The sequence below is a fragment of the Caenorhabditis elegans genome, chromosome II, assembly GCF_000002985.6.
Source record: "Caenorhabditis elegans chromosome II".
NCBI classification, from domain to species: domain Eukaryota; kingdom Metazoa; phylum Nematoda; class Chromadorea; order Rhabditida; family Rhabditidae; genus Caenorhabditis; species Caenorhabditis elegans.
Window position 1 is genome coordinate 6,901,895 of NC_003280.10, and position 15,092 is coordinate 6,916,986.

General features: G+C 33.2%; 5 protein-coding genes across 8 annotated transcripts; 3 read left to right on the plus strand and 2 right to left on the minus strand.

Annotated features, from left to right (window-relative positions):
* Window positions 1-200: 200 nt before the first annotated feature.
* psmd-9 (putative 26S proteasome non-ATPase regulatory subunit 9) lies at window positions 201-1,052 on the plus strand (the record flags this gene model as incomplete). The annotated part of the gene is made up of 4 exons (NM_001393109.2): window positions 201-290; window positions 349-455; window positions 507-777; window positions 823-1,052. The coding sequence occupies 4 exons, from the start codon at window positions 201-203 to the stop codon at window positions 946-948; spliced, it is 594 nt and encodes a 197-aa protein (NP_001379558.1). The 3' UTR covers window positions 949-1,052.
* On the minus strand, window positions 952-5,863 carry B0252.3 (the record flags this gene model as incomplete). Of its 3 annotated transcripts, none has more annotated exons than NM_001381468.2 (8): window positions 952-1,293; window positions 1,349-1,441; window positions 1,955-2,249; window positions 2,310-2,525; window positions 2,587-2,786; window positions 3,077-3,444; window positions 5,324-5,396; window positions 5,468-5,607. In NM_001381468.2, 5 exons carry the CDS (start codon window positions 2,700-2,702, stop codon window positions 1,120-1,122), a joined length of 894 nt encoding a protein of 297 aa, NP_001367331.1. The 3 variants fall into 3 exon arrangements, with proteins under 3 accessions (NP_001367331.1, NP_001021888.1, NP_001021889.1); NM_001026717.6 differs by lacking the exon at window positions 5,468-5,607 and adding an exon at window positions 5,828-5,863 and having other exon boundaries at window positions 1,120-1,293; NM_001026718.5 differs by lacking the exon at window positions 5,468-5,607 and having other exon boundaries at window positions 1,120-1,293.
* Window positions 5,864-8,177: 2,314 nt separating this feature from the next.
* asm-1 (Sphingomyelin phosphodiesterase 1) lies at window positions 8,178-10,765 on the plus strand. The gene is made up of 11 exons (NM_063014.9): window positions 8,178-8,259; window positions 8,311-8,395; window positions 8,438-8,555; window positions 8,742-9,297; window positions 9,343-9,469; window positions 9,706-9,786; window positions 9,838-10,008; window positions 10,057-10,159; window positions 10,206-10,292; window positions 10,339-10,523; window positions 10,571-10,765. The coding sequence occupies exons 1-11, from the start codon at window positions 8,190-8,192 to the stop codon at window positions 10,680-10,682; spliced, it is 1,695 nt and encodes a 564-aa protein (NP_495415.2). The 5' UTR covers window positions 8,178-8,189; the 3' UTR covers window positions 10,683-10,765.
* On the minus strand, window positions 10,646-11,471 carry cyn-10 (Peptidyl-prolyl cis-trans isomerase 10). 2 transcript variants are annotated; one of them, NM_001026719.5, is made up of 5 exons: window positions 11,391-11,469; window positions 11,172-11,333; window positions 11,004-11,122; window positions 10,875-10,955; window positions 10,646-10,825 (listed from the first exon to the last, which is right to left on the minus strand). In NM_001026719.5, the coding sequence occupies exons 1-5, from the start codon at window positions 11,466-11,468 to the stop codon at window positions 10,780-10,782; spliced, it is 486 nt and encodes a 161-aa protein (NP_001021890.1). In that variant the 5' UTR covers window position 11,469; the 3' UTR covers window positions 10,646-10,779. The 2 variants fall into 2 exon arrangements, with proteins under 2 accessions (NP_001021890.1, NP_495416.2); NM_063015.5 differs by having other exon boundaries at window positions 10,677-10,955; window positions 11,391-11,471.
* Window positions 11,472-14,271: 2,800 nt separating this feature from the next.
* nssp-19 (Neuropeptide-Like Protein) lies at window positions 14,272-15,069 on the plus strand. The gene is made up of 2 exons (NM_001038234.3): window positions 14,272-14,449; window positions 14,954-15,069. Exons 1-2 carry the CDS (start codon window positions 14,303-14,305, stop codon window positions 15,014-15,016), a joined length of 210 nt encoding a protein of 69 aa, NP_001033323.1. The 5' UTR covers window positions 14,272-14,302; the 3' UTR covers window positions 15,017-15,069.
* The last annotated feature ends 23 nt before the right edge of the window (window positions 15,070-15,092 follow it).

Here is a 15,092-nt window from a genome sequence, read left to right on the forward strand (position 1 = left end):
GAAAATATTAATTTGCAATTTTTTTGTACTTGTGTGTCTAAAGATGAAAACGACATATTTTTAAATGCAATCTTTGGCGACGAATACCGAATGATTTGGAGAAAAATTAATTTTTGCTCAATACTTACTGCAAAAAATTGCGATTAAATATTTTCATATTAGATTCGATTTTCATGAGAATTAATTTGAAATCTGTTCAGATGGACCATCATTCAAAAGCAAAAGAACTTCTTCAACAACGCGACGAACTCGATGGAAAAATTAAAGAACTTATGCTAGTTCTGGAGACGGTAAGTGGCGGAGACATACGTCGAAATTTATGAAGAAGAAATACAATTTAAATTTCAGAATAACAGCACTATGGATTCGCCACTTCTTGATGCAGAAGGATATCCCCTGAATACAATTGATGTCTATGCTGTTCGTCATGCTAGGCATGATCTGATTTGTCTCAGGTTCTTATTATTTGATTATTTTCTTTCAATGCTTAATTTCTTGTTTTGCAGAAATGATCGAGCAGCGTTAACGGAGAAAATTGTTGTTGAAATGGAAAACGAGAATAAAGAAGTTTCGGGACAAACTGCCACATCCGAGGAAAAGCCAGTTCACAGAACTTCGAATGAACCATTTGTCAAAATTTCATCTGTCGTTGAGTTATCGCCTGCGGATATTGGAGGTTTCAGAAAAGACGATTTGATTATTCAATATGGAAATCTTCATCATGGAAACTTTAACGATATGCAAGAAGTTGCACAGATAACTAAGCAAAGTGAAGACGTTAGTTTAATCAGTATAAAATTACAATTAATATAATTATTTCAGAAGATCATTCGGGTAACTGTCATTCGCGAGAACCGCCCAGTTCGTCTTGAAATTTGCCCAAAAAAGTGGTCGGGTCCAGGACTTCTTGGATGCAACATTGTTCCGATTTCCGGTGCTAATGTCTAATGTGATTTTTGTGTAAAAAATTATTTATTCGCTTTTAATTTCAACAATCAATTATGCTGGTTTTTGTTTCATAAAGTTTCATAAAGAATCTTGTAAGATCACAATTTTGTCCAAATTTTATCACAACAAAATATTAAAATTTGACCCGTTAGGGAATAGCACCAATATCGATCAGTTTGAACTTGAATCACTTTTATCATCAATCAATTGTCTCCGGCTTGCAGTTTCAGCTATCGTCGATGGAAGTTTTGTATTTAGTGTTTCAGGAAGAATAAGTGTTAATAGACCACCAGATACAGCTATTAATGATAATGTTATAGCAGGTGCAAGAGCATGAACAGCAGTCTGGAAAATATTTTAATATTATTTAGTTCTACATACAATACTATTCAGAACGTACCAAATGGGATAAATATGGTGAAAGCATTCCTCCAAATCTTGAAAGTGTCTCACAGAATCCAATACACTTGTTACGACCGTCTGTTGGGAAGATCTAAAAAATGATTTCATAAAATTTGTAAATTTTTATTTTTGATTAGTCAAACATTATAAATTCAAATATTATGTAGACGTCTAAACATGAGAATTCTACGCGCATGGGTCTCGCCACGCTGACAACGAATTACTGTAACTGGTTTCAATTTACGGGCTGCTTTTGCATATTACTTTTCAAAAAAAAAAGAACAATTGCTGCTAAGATTTTTAGGGTAACAATATCATACAATATCGGCCTGTAAATGGGCACGAGTTACAGTAACCCGTTGCCCCATGCGATTTGACAGAAACTCTCAGTTCTACGGTCACTAGTGAGATCCAATGGTAGGTACATCTTCATGAATTCGGTTTGCCTATAAGCCTATAGGAAACTATAGTTAGGTATGAATTTACGGGGAAACTTTTATGAAAACTATTTTTATGCTGGAAAAATAAAAAACCGGCAATGTGAAAAATGATAGTTTTGATAGATTCTAAAATCCAAAGAAAAATGTTTTCCAGTTTTCCTCACCTCACTTGCAAACATGTAAATGCTCATGAATGAGCATGAAATGGCGAATTTTCCAAGAAGCCAAAAGTGGATATGCCATGCTTCAGAAGACAACACGATTCCCAAAAATGAGAGACCAGCAATAATATGTGTTCCAGAAATCAAAACTTTTCTTCCATACTTGTTCATGAAAATCGGAGAAAAAATGTAAGCTGGAGCTTCGACCAAACTCATGAGCACAAAATTCAAATAGAGGTTTCCTGCCAAATTCGTAGAGTAAAATGCCAATCCAAAATAGATAAATGTATCTACGATCCTGGAATAAAGTTGTTTTAAAGGTTTTTCTGAAATTTTTATTAATTCCATTAGAACTTACCAAATGTATGTCATAACAAGAACATAGACTATAAACATTTTATGTTTCCACATTTCCCGACACAAAGTTTTGAAGCTTGAACCATTTTCATCTCTATCCTCAACAATATCTGATGCAGAAATATCTCCTTTAGGCCCTCGAATCTTTTCCAGCCACGCTTCGATTTTCTCATTTTGCTGACTGGATACCAAAAAGTGAAGACTTTCTGGGACGGTCCTCAAAAGGAATATATTCATGTTTTGAAATAAAACATTTCGAAAAAGTTCAGATAACTTACATATAAATGAGAAGAGCCACGAAAATGTTTGGAACGGAAATGCAGAACATGAGATATCTCCAATCAGGCAGAATATAGGCAAGAAGCCCAAGGAAACAGGCACCAACAACCCACATTACACCAAAATATACAGAAGTGAAGAATCGGAGACGAAGTGGAGTATTCTCGTATCCTAATACCCATCCAGCAAGACCAGCAGCCTGAAAATACAGTGTTTTAACTTTTAATTTTGATTTTCAGAGAACATGGTCTATCTCACAATCTCACAACAATCTCACGACTAGAAAGAGTGTTCAAAATTAAAACTTCAAGAGGACCTATTACTTATTACCAGAAATACAAGGAAAATCAATTCAAAAATATAAGGAACCAAGTCGTTTATAATTGACATCTCTGTGCAGCTCCACCTCTTTCTTGGCTTCGAATTCCAAAAACCTTAACTAACTTTAAAACAAACCTATGTATATCAATTCTGAACTGTAAAACTCACTGTATAAAATATCCCATGAATCATTCTCATTATACAAAACATCATAATTGATGTTGAAAATGCTGAAATCATTCCACCAACTGCCATCAACAAAACCGTTGCCACAAAAACAGGAAGCCTTCCGTAATGATCAGCTAATGGTGGAATGAACATTCCTCCAATCATATTTCCAACCATATAAAATGTAGTTGTACTTTCTGCAAGCCATGAGGCATCTCCTGTTAAATCAAATTCATCAGCAACTCCAATAAAACTTGAATTTTCTGATGCTTTGACAACAAAAGATGGACAAAGTCCTGTGAATGCAAGAGGTGACCATGCTAATCCACATACAAGAATGCAAGTCAGTATGTGACGATTGCTTTTATCTGAAAAAGAAATAAGTTTAACAGGAAGTAATGGATTATAAAACCTATTTTTCCAAAACTAATGTTACCAAAAAGATTGAAAGCACTTTCCAGTAGAAATTTGCTATCACGCTCCGCGGACAAAAAAACTTCCAAAAATGGCTAAATTGCGTATCTTCAAACTGGCGTATTTTGAAAAATACACTTCTATAAAACAAATGTTCAACCAACAAAATGATTAAAAATATTTTTTATTTCTTCTGAATTACTTTCCATTGCAAAATACCTAGTACTTGTTGAGTTGCACAGAGTCAAAGCCATTTAACCAAAAATCACAAAAATTTTTGAGAACTCTTCTGCTGTACCAGTCATAACCCAAAATCCATCAAATTTCAGACAAAAGTTTTTAATGGATAGTAAGAGAAAAATATTTATACACATTTTACCAATTATAAGTTTTTCAATATTTTCATGTTCAGCCAAGTTACAGGCCGTTTTCTGAAAAAATCCAATTTTTCCCATAAAACTTTTCATATCCAACGTATCGACTTGAAATTTTGAAAAATGATCACTTTTTTGAGGTCTCTACAATGTCCTAAGAAATCTTTCAAAAAACCCTGTTAATCTCCAAAATCGTCTTCCGCTCCGAAAAATGAAATCGGATGTTTGCCTTTCGCAAAACCACAAAAAATGAAATTGGGATAATGGGGTCGAAAAATATGTATTTCGAAAGCTGAGAACACGTTTTTTACGAATTTCATGTTCATTTTGGACAATGTCATCTTTGGAGCGACCTGAAATTAAAACATGCACCTATTTTCCTTCTCACGTGACTTTTTTTTCGCTTGAAAACTACTGGGATTTTTTGATCAGTTTTTCAATTGCTAAGAATAAATGTCACGTGAGAATCAAATTAGCTTTATGTTTTTAATTCAGTTCATTTAAAACGAAAATTCATGGAAAATGGACATGAAATTCGTGAATAACGTGTCCTCAGCATTCTAAAAACATTTTTTTCGACCCAAATATCCCAATTTAATTTTTTGGTCATTTTCCGAAAGGCAAACATCCGATTTCATTTTTCGGAGCGGAGGACGATTTTGGAGATTAACAGGATTTTTCGAAAGATTTTCAGGACATTGTAGAGACCTCAAAAAAGTGATCATTTTTCAAAATTTCAAGTCGATACGTTGGATATGAAGAGTTTTATGAGCGAAATTGGATTTTTTCAGAAAACGGACTGTAACTTGGCAAAAAAATAAAAATATGAAAAAACTTATAATTGAGGAAATGTGGAGAAATATTTTTCACTTACTATCCATCAAAACTTTCCTCCTGAAATTCAATGAATGCAGGGTTATGACTGGTACGGCAGAACGGTTTCAAAAATTTTGTGCGATTTTTGGTAAAATGGCTTTGACTCTGTGTAACTCAGCAAATAATAAGTGTTTTGCAATAAGAAGTATTGCAAAAGAAAGAAAAAATATTTTAAAACATTTTGTTAGTTGAACATTTGTTTTTAAAATGTGTATTCTTCAAGATACGTCGGTTTGAAGATACGCAACTTAGCGAGTTTAGGAAGTTATTTGGTCCGCAGAAAGTGATGTACGCCTAGTCTCTTTCTCTTTATTCTTTTTTTCATTTTTTTGAAATTCTTACGGGCAAAAAATTAAACTAGTAGGCGATGAACAAAGGTAGTTAATGATTTTGGTGTTCATCAGTATTAGTTGGCAATTTACTAAAACGTTGACTGAAATTTTTGAAAAATATGAAACTTTGTTCTACAATGTGAACAAAAACTGAATCTTCAAATTTATAGAGTTAAGTTTCAACGACATTCTCTAAAAAGTTTGTACACTTAGCTAAAGCATTTGTTAAATAATACAATTAAAAAACAAACCCAACGTATTGAGAACATCATCTGCAGACAATTTGTCAGAAGAGGACATGTCCTGTTGGTAGGTGTAGTCACCCTAAAATAACATAAAAATTTAGATTGAAGAGTGGACATTTTAATAGTTTTTTGAGGGAAAACAATACTGACAGTGTCCGGATAATCTGTTCAAAGTTTCACATCATGTGCACTCGGTAGAAACATGTTTTTTATAATTGTTGAGACCTGGTGTGATGGAAAGGTGACCAGGAAATATTTATGAAATTCATAAGGAGACATAAAGGAAATTGAAACAAGATATGATAAGATGGAGAAAAAATGAAACGCAATTTTTTGCAACATGATGGAAAATATGATACGTTAATTTGAGATAAGAGGAGGAAATGGTCAAGTTGTAATCCTTGATTAATAAGTAGAAACATTTTTCAGTTCAATTTCAGATACTAGTTAACAAAAAAAGAGCTTATTCCAACAATTGCAAATTTAATTAATACAATTTCATAAACTTACTAGGGAACCGTCAGAAGGTGCCCATCGGACTTGCATATGAGACCTATTCCATTCGATATTGCATGTCTTAAAACGGTTACTTGTGAAATTTTAGCGGCAAAACTCCAGAACCAAGCTCACGGCGGGCTCTCAATGATCCTAAAATAGCACTGTAAGAAAGAACTTTAACGAACTAACGAAGCAATTTTCCATATTCACTTTGGCAGCTCATATCTCCGTAGATAAATTTTTTTACAGAAAAGTCATAAACTAAAAAGTTGTTGATATTGTTGTAAAGAACAAGTTTGTAGTTTAAAGTTTTTTACCAAAAAATTTTTGTTTGCGAGAAAATCATTAGAAACGGAATAGCAGCATAAAAATAACAACAGCAGTCGCCGCACTTCACGCGCTTTTATCTCAAACAAAATTTTTTTGGTAAAAAACTTTAACTACAAACTTGTTTGTTACAACAATATCAACAACTTATCAGTTGATGACTTTTCTGTAAAAAATTTATCTTCGGAGATATGAGCTACCAAAGTGAAATTGGAAAATTGGCCCTCCAATGCTTCGTTAAAGTGCTATTTTCAGGATCTTTGAGATCCCGCCGTGAGCTTGGTTCTGGAGTTTTGCCGCTTAAAATTCTAGAGTAACCGTTTTAAGACATGCACTATCAAATGGCATAAGTCTTATATGCAAGTCTGATGGGCACCTTCTGACGGTTCCCTAGTTAGTTATTTCTTTATTAAATCATGCAAAACCTCCATAATGATTTTTTGGAACTCAACTTTAAAATAACTTTGAAACCTATACCACAATAATTTATAAAAACAAAACTGAAATAAAAAAGCTAACAAAAAAGTTGAACGCTTTTGATCAAACAATAATCAAAGACTATCAGTGATAAAATTGATAAAACGATAAATATTTGTCACATAAAAGACAGTAGGGAAAATATCGCCATATCGGATGATTTTCATAATAGAATTGTTCGATTTTTATATGAATATGTAAATTAAAACTACGAAGACCTGTAAATAAAAAAAAAAGGGTATAATATATGCGAAAACAATTGTGGGGACACAATATTCACTTATTGATGTCAATGATAAAAAAAGATAGGGAAAGTTGATTGTAGATTCATGGCAGATGCTGAGTGAGAAGACAAAGTTCTGATGAACGAGGAAAAATGGAGAAAAAACATTCAATGAATCAGAGAAAATTGAGAAAAACAGAGATAGTATTGTGATTTAAGAGGCTACAGACACAGGACATTGCACTGGTGATTGAAGAAAAATGAAGAGATTTGACATGGATGATGGTTTGATTTTGAAATTTTTTGCATTTTCGGGTTTATCCAAAAACTTGGCGTTCTCTATTGCTGCGTTATTATGCTTTCCACTAATCTTCAAGTTTACACAAAAAACATTTACCAAAAAGTATATGTACTTTTCAAACGAAATGCTACTTACCTATAAGTTAATTTCTAGCAATCCAAAAATATTAATTCCGAATACAACAAAATCTATTCCAGAACTAATCCAGAAATTAAGACTATTTTGAACATAAATCTCTTGGATTTGATGGATTAATTTTCATGTGTAGACAAGTCGAACACTTTTGAATACCTTCTCATTTTGAATCAAGTTTCGTGAAGTTCTCATTTTCGATAAAATTCAAGATTTGCCAAAGTTAGTAAATCGTCAAATTGTTGCTTGAAGGAAAATTTCTGTAGAGGAACATTTTTATGTGTTGAAAATTCAATGCTGACAACCATATTCCCACATTCTTTTTTGAATAAAACCTTCATCATTCCATTTATCAGAATTTTTTCCGATTTTGACATGTCATGTGTAATATTGCTATACAAGTTTTAAATTTGAAAACATCAGTCTAACGTCTAAAAGAAATCCCAACAATCTTTGCAGTGTACAATTTTCAAAAATTTAAAGAAAACCATCGATCGCAAATTTTGAAATAGACTTTTCTAGAACAAGAAACTCGTATAAAAAATTGGTTTTAATCTGTTTTTATGTGACTAATTATCAACGATAACTATCGTCACGTGACATCTCATTTGATAAGATTGTGTTTTGATTTCCATTAAATAAATATATAAATTTTTGATAAGATAACCTGGAAAGATAGGATAAATCAATTAAAAAGGATTTTCTTTAATTTGTTCCCTTTATTACATTTTTTTTTCTTTTTTATGAGTCTCGGTCATTTTTTTGTCAGTTGCGGTTTGATCTTAGTCCACATGACCGTCATAAATGAACAGCTGACGAGTTCGTTTTTGAAATTTTCTCACATTTCGTCTTCTTCTTTTTGTTATTACTTTTTTCCTTTTAGCTTTATTTTGAATTTTCAGGAAACTCTGGAAATGAGGATAATTTATTTAATATCGACTGTATTATTAATATATACAAATGCAACAGTTTTAAGAACAAAAGGTTTGATTTCTTTATTGAGATGTTCAGTTAATGAATGCATTTATTTTTTAGAAAGTATTCAAAATAAAGTTACTTACGATAAATACGGATTCCAACCACTTTGTATCTCATGTACAGGATTAATATCAGTTGCCAGGTTGGTCATTTTTATTTGCAAAGTCATATCATAACTTTTCAGTTTTTTCTTGAAATTTGATGTTTCTGAGCCAGTAATTCTCGAGTTTGCAACCATTGTCTGTAAGCTTTTTGCCAAACAACCATGGGCGGTCTGTGATGGAATTTCTTCACAATTTAGGGTGAGTCTGAGATTTTTAACATATTTTTTCATACAAACATGTAACCAGTTCCCTTAATTTCAACATAATTTGGAAATAATCCTAATGTATGAGTATGAGTTTTTCAAGTTTTTTTTTTATGTTTGAAGCATTTTTTTTGTCAATTCAAAATTTTGTGAAAAATCAAAAAGAGTTTGTTTTTTTCAGGATGAGTTCTTCTATGTATTCCGTCGTCTTGCCAATGAAAGTCCATCTCAAATTTGTGGAATTATTCTCCCTGACTGTGCTGATCCAACAGATCCTTCAGAATCTGGATGGATGGTTGCACTTCCACCGAAACCAAAACGAACTAGAATTTCGAAGAAAAAAGTTCAAAAGAAACCAAACATGTCAATGTCACAGAATTTGAATGTCCTCCAGTTGACAGATCTTCATGTTGATTTTGAATATAAATATCCATCGGAAGCCAATTGTGATGATCCAGTCTGCTGTAGAGTATCCGTGTCTGAACCGAAAAAAGCTGCTGGATACTGGGGATCAGTTGGAAAGTGTGATATTCCATTTTGGACAGTTGAGAATATGTTATCACATATCAATAAAACACATATGATTGATATGGTGATAATGACTGGAGATTACATCAACCATGTGGATTGGGAATATTCAATTGAAGAGCATCTTTCAGTTTTAAGAAAGCTTCATCGCCTTGTTCAGAATACATTCCCATCTACACCAATCTATTGGGCACTTGGAAATCATGAAGGTACGGTAGTTTTTCGAGAAAAAAGATACAGTACGGTAGTTTCAGGTGTTCCTGTGAATAGTTTTGCACCACATTCAGTCGACGAACGATTCTGGCCAACATGGTTGTACAAAGAGTTTCAAACAATGAGTGGACCATGGTTGAGCGAAGGTGCTAAAGATAGTTTATTGAAGTTAGTCATCTTTTATTTATTTTTTAAACTACACGTTGTATTTGAAAAGTTTCCTACCGTACCACTACAGTAGTATCGAAAAATGTCATTATTCGAAGAACAAAAACCAAAAACCTCCAGTCTAACATTTTTGAGAACTTTAATTTTTGTTTTCACGCTACCAAAATTCTGTTGAAATTGTTTTCACTGATTCATATACAAAACAACGCACATCCTTTGATAACCTGAACTTTCAGACGTGGTTCCTACTCTACACAAGTTATGGATGGACTTAAATTAATTACCCTCAATACTGGATTCTGTGAAGTTACCAACTTGTGAGTTTCAACGTTTTTCATATTCTCTGCAAATAACCTTTCATTTTTCAGTTTCCTGTATCTAAACCAAAGTGATCCGGATTCTTCAATGTCCTGGTTTGTAAAAGAACTATTTGAATCTGAGAAGAAAGGAGAACAAGTTTATGTACTTGCACATATTCCACCTGGAGATTCTGAATGTCTTGAAGGTTGGGCATTCAATTACTATCGAGTTATTCAGAGGTTGATAGATATTTTAAAGTTTGATAAAAAAGAAATATCAAATTTCAGATTTTCTTCTACGATAGCCGCTCAATTCTTCGGACATGATCATTTGGATTACTTTACAGTTTTCTATGAGGATATGCATAACGTGTCGAGTAAACCAATAAGTGTAAGATTTTTTGAAATTGATATTTATCATAATTCCTTTCTTACAGGTTGGATATGCTTCACCTTCGGTAACTACTTTTGAGTATCAAAATCCTGCATACAGAATCTACGAAATTGATCCTTATAATAAATTTGTAAGATATCTGGAAAAATTACTAGAAATTTTAATTATGAGTCCAGAAAATCGTCGACTTCACAACTTATTACGCCGATTTGGAGAAAGCAACGGAGGACAAAAAGCCGGTGTGGGAGAAGCTGTATTCTGCTCGACAAGCACATGGGATGGATGATCTGTCTCCGCTTTCCTGGAACAAAGTTATTCAGAAACTTTTCACCAGCGAAAAGAAACGAGAGAAATTTTATCAGTAAGCTTTAGAAGTCTCCAATTTCTATTTCTAAATAAGTATTTCAGATACGCATTCCGAAACTTCTCTCCGCAATGCGATTCCACGTGTCAAATGCAATTGATGTGCAATCTTCGAATGGGTCATCACAACTCAACGCTTTATTGTCCAACTTTTTGATTCTCATTGTTTATCATTTCAAAGACCTTGTACAAAACAAAAAACTTGTCTTAAGTGAAAATAAATAGATAAAATTATGCAAAACATATAATGTTTTTTAATCAGCAGCCATCGGATTCGCGTGGATCGTCACATTCTGTATTCTGAATATTAGCAATTAATGAGAGAATTTAGTTTTCCGTAGAAACTCACTTTTGCTGAACGAGAGGTCTGTATTTATTGTCAACTTTGATCGTTTCTATTTCTTCTAGGGTGTCGAATCCGTCAATCACTCTGAAAATTATGATTGTTGCGCAAATAATCTTAATGGTAATTCCTTACTTTCCGAAAAGTGTGTACTTCATGTCGAGATGAGCTTGCTTCGCGTAAGTGATGAAGAATTGCGATCGATTGGAGTCAGGTCCATTGTTTGCCATTGATACGCATCCTCGTGAGTCATGCTAAAAATTGAACTATTTTGAAACTAAGATTTAAAGTATTCCGTTGTACCTTCAGAGCACTAACAAATTCGTCTTCGAATGGTCCTCCCCAAATACTTTCGCCGCCTTTTCCCGAATGCGTTGGATCTCCAGTTTGCACCATAAAATCTTTGATGTTTCTATGAAAAATGCATCCATTGTAGTAGTCGCTGGCACATAATGCAAGAAAATTCTGAAATAAAATAGAATTTATATTTTTTAGCGGTTAAGAAGCATAAACTGAATTTACCTCGCAAGCTTTTGGCGCATCGTCTACATAAAGCTCAATTTTAATGTCTCCGGAAGTGGTGTGAAGTGTGACTGACATTCTGCAATTTTTGAATAACGAAATATATTTTAAATAGAAAAGAAGATACATATATTTTATGGATTGAGCAGAAAATAAGTTCGAAATTCGAAAGAAAATTTATTGTCCGAGAGGAGTACACGACTGATGGCCGGAGAGTTTTCTAGGCCGTGTGTGCCGCAAATTGGCGCGTAATTCAAAATAGAATTTACCGTATATCCTCTATTAGTAAGCCGTGCAAAACTAATTTTCGGACACCTAATTTGATGCAAAACTAATGGAGGGTGCAAAACTAATAGAGGGTGCAAAACTAATAGAGGGTGCAAAACTAATTTTCAAACAGGTTTTTTCTCATGTTTTCCATTAAGTTATGGCAAATATCATCAATTTCAGTAACACCTTATGAACCAAAATAGACGAATTTTAAAGCTGATACGCAAAAACTGTCCGACTCGAGTTGTACTCATATTTTGCCTATTTTGACTTGTTATACCAAGTCTGTAAGAATTTTCCTGATTTGTAAAACGATTTTATAATGCAAATTTTGAATTCCTAAAAATAGGGAATACATGAAGGGGTGCAAAACTATTAGAGGTGCAAAACTAATTTTCGATGAGTGATTTTAGATGCAAAACTAATAGAGGTGCAAAACTAATAGAGGCGCCTTACAAATAAGGAATATACGGTATATAATTTTTCTAGACACGTCTACAATGAAAAGTTTTAAGAGTTGGGTGTTATTTGGTCGTTTGGCCAGGTTTTTTTTTTAGAAAAGTGAATTGGTTTTTTCACTTTTCTTTTAACGAAAATAAACTGAAAGTGCTCCATTTCGTTTTGAAAGTGCTATTTATGTCATACTCCCTTCAAATAAGGCTGCCATATTTCCAAAAACTCAATCGAGAATTGGAAACTTTGAAAAAAATTCTAGGGTTTTTCGTATTTTTGAGATCTTCTTGCTTTAAATGAAATAAAGCTCGAACTTAACATGATTTGTTAAAAATATTTTTAGAATAAAAAATTAAACCGGATCTCTCTAGCTTTGTTGGAAATAACGAGAGAAAAATGAGACTAATTAGGGACTAAAAGCTTTTTTTTCAGTTGTCGACTTCATCCTTTTCCTGCTTCTAAAACGTGTGTTTTCGTGGTATACTATTTTGCTGATCAACACTTTATTCGCAGGTTCCAAAATCTTTCGAATAATTAATTATACCGGGGAATATTAAATTGTAGTGTATGGGAATATATGAAAAATATGAGAATTTGTAGAGAGTATGTTCTGCATTTTATGTTCGGTTTTTTTTTCGAAAAGCAATATTTAATTCCGTTCGGTTTCAAACTAATTGGTTTTTTTTGTTCAACGACCTCACGACAATGCGAGAATACTAATTTTCAGTTTCTACGAACTCTTTTTCACTTGCAAAATTAGTGACTAACAGAGCAAAAAGTTTGTATTTTAAGTGTCTTCTTCCTTATCCAATAGTTTAAACTACAAGTTATCCATTTTTGTAAAGTAAGTAAAACGTCATTCAATACAAATTGAATCTCTAGTCATTTTGCAGGATATGATGTTTTTTCGAAGTCTATCTTTGTAACTTTTTGAAATTCAATTCACAACATTTTTCTATTCATACTAGTTGAAGGATTTTTCATACAATTTTGAAACTATAATTTTACATTTTGAATTCTTCGAAATAATTACATTTTCGAAGCAAATAGGTTATTTGTTATTTCCCTACGAGATAATGAGTAGATTGGATGGAAGGCATTTATGGATCAGAACCATCAATGAAAGAACGATAACTTACTTTCTTTCAAATTTCAAGCTCAAACTCTCTTCATTATTTTTGTTCCACTATCAAATTTGAACTAAGAACATTTTTTCAAAGTACTTTTTTCTGTAACAAAGAAATCAAAAATTATTATTGCAAGAAAACCACCCATTGAAATTCCCACCGCCATATTACCTTACACCTTAACCTTAACCTTAACCTTACATATAACCCCAATATAACCTTACAATCTCGGTAGAACTTGTAGGCAGGCGTGGTTTCAGGACCTGCCTGAAACCTGCTTGCCTAGCGCCTCTGGTCCAATATACCACTCAGGGTTGTCCACTTTTTTCTATGATTAAGCTGCCAATGTTTTCATCAAAGACGAGTTAGAAATTTCCTAGAAAATGCGGAATGTTTCAGAAATGTTTTCGATACTTTTTCCATTAGCCATTTAATATTCAATTCACATTCGGATAATAACTCTTCAAAATGTTAGAATACTACAATCAACTAAATATGCGTGCTAGGCATTTTTTTGAAGTACCAGTACATTTCTCTTTTGTTCTTTTCCTTATTCGTATTCTTCATAAATCGCAAGACATTTCTTTTCACATTTTCTCTGAATTAACCCTTCCTCTTCTTTTTTTTGAAATCCTTCCTCCTACATTCGATCTTCTGCTCTGCATTATTTCACATGCAGTTGCAAATTTTCGTGTTTCTTCGTCCTTCTTCATTCATTCTCCTTGTTCCCAAAATTATTCCTTTAATTATATCAATTTTCTCATTTGAACCATCATTCCAATTCCTACAAGGATTACATTGTGCTCATTCCGAAAAAGAGCAAAAGTTCCCAGTAAAGATGAAGAGTAAGATTTGTAAGTGTCCTCCGTACTGACTATTCCTTAAAATTCCGATTTTGTCTATTCTTCACGCTAATCTCTTTCTCCCCTTGCTCTCCACCCCCATCATCAATCTCTTCGTGCACAGGCTCCGCCTACATTTCTTGTCTTCTCGCTCACCAACACTCATACTTTCATTTTTTCGACGCAAAAAAAGCAAAAAATTCTACAGAATTGAAACAAAATGCGCTCACTCCTCGCAATTCTCTTACTTTTGGCACTTTTCTTCCAAACTACTGAAGCAGTAAAGTCCCCTGCAAGACACTTTCAGCCAAAGTATTTTCGCTATCGTCGTTGGGATCCAACTCATGATTTCTATGATGACTATGAGGTAATTGATTCCAAAGTTTTGAGAATTTAAATTTGAAAGAATGTACTCTAAAATATTCAAGTTGTCGGCTTACAATAATGTCAAGGGATGCATAATTTTGTATGCCGCGTGTAGGCAAGAGGCAGGCGGGGCCCTTGCATTACAGGCAGGCTCGTGCTTGCGTGACAGGCTAGCACTTTATAAGTGGGCATTTTGGTTTAGTTTTGTTTTTTCATGAGCACGATCTACTGCAACACATTTCTATTGCAAATATATTGTCCAGATGAACTCTTAATAAACCTTATCCAACTTCTGCAGACTACTCTTTTTTGTTAGCAAATTCTATTTAATCCGCGGCAAAAAGTAAATCTAATGTGTAAAGAAGGGATTTCCTAGCGTCACGCCTTCATCTTTGAAACATTGTGAGCATGTCTTATGATGAGAAATGATTCAAAATTCAGAAACCAATTGTGTGAAGAGATTTCTAATAAAATAAAATTTGAAACAATAAATCCATTTTTTCAGTTCACTCGCGAGATTCGTCGTCCCTTCCATCCAATGGCATATCGGCAACGTCTTCAACGCTAGCCGCATCTTTCTAATTTTCTGTTAAAATGAAAACAATAAAATATTGTTATTTTATATTTTTTTTAGTTGTTTAACA

Coding starts and splice junctions, on each gene's coding strand:
- asm-1 (NM_063014.9), top strand. CDS start 8,190: ATGAGGATAATTTATTTAATATCGACTGTATTATTAATATATACAAAT. Junction 10,160..10,205: donor TGTCGAGTAAACCAATAAGT/GTAAGATTTTTT, acceptor CCTTTCTTACAG/GTTGGATATGCTTCACCTTC. Junction 10,524..10,570: donor AAACGAGAGAAATTTTATCA/GTAAGCTTTAGA, acceptor TAAGTATTTCAG/ATACGCATTCCGAAACTTCT.
- cyn-10 (NM_001026719.5), bottom strand. CDS start 11,468: ATGTCAGTCACACTTCACACCACTTCCGGAGACATTAAAATTGAGCTT. Junction 11,334..11,390: donor ATGCGCCAAAAGCTTGCGAG/GTAAATTCAGTT, acceptor ATTTTATTTCAG/AATTTTCTTGCATTATGTGC. Junction 10,956..11,003: donor AAGTACACACTTTTCGGAAA/GTAAGGAATTAC, acceptor CATAATTTTCAG/AGTGATTGACGGATTCGACA.
- nssp-19 (NM_001038234.3), top strand. CDS start 14,303: ATGCGCTCACTCCTCGCAATTCTCTTACTTTTGGCACTTTTCTTCCAA. Junction 14,450..14,953: donor ATTTCTATGATGACTATGAG/GTAATTGATTCC, acceptor CCATTTTTTCAG/TTCACTCGCGAGATTCGTCG.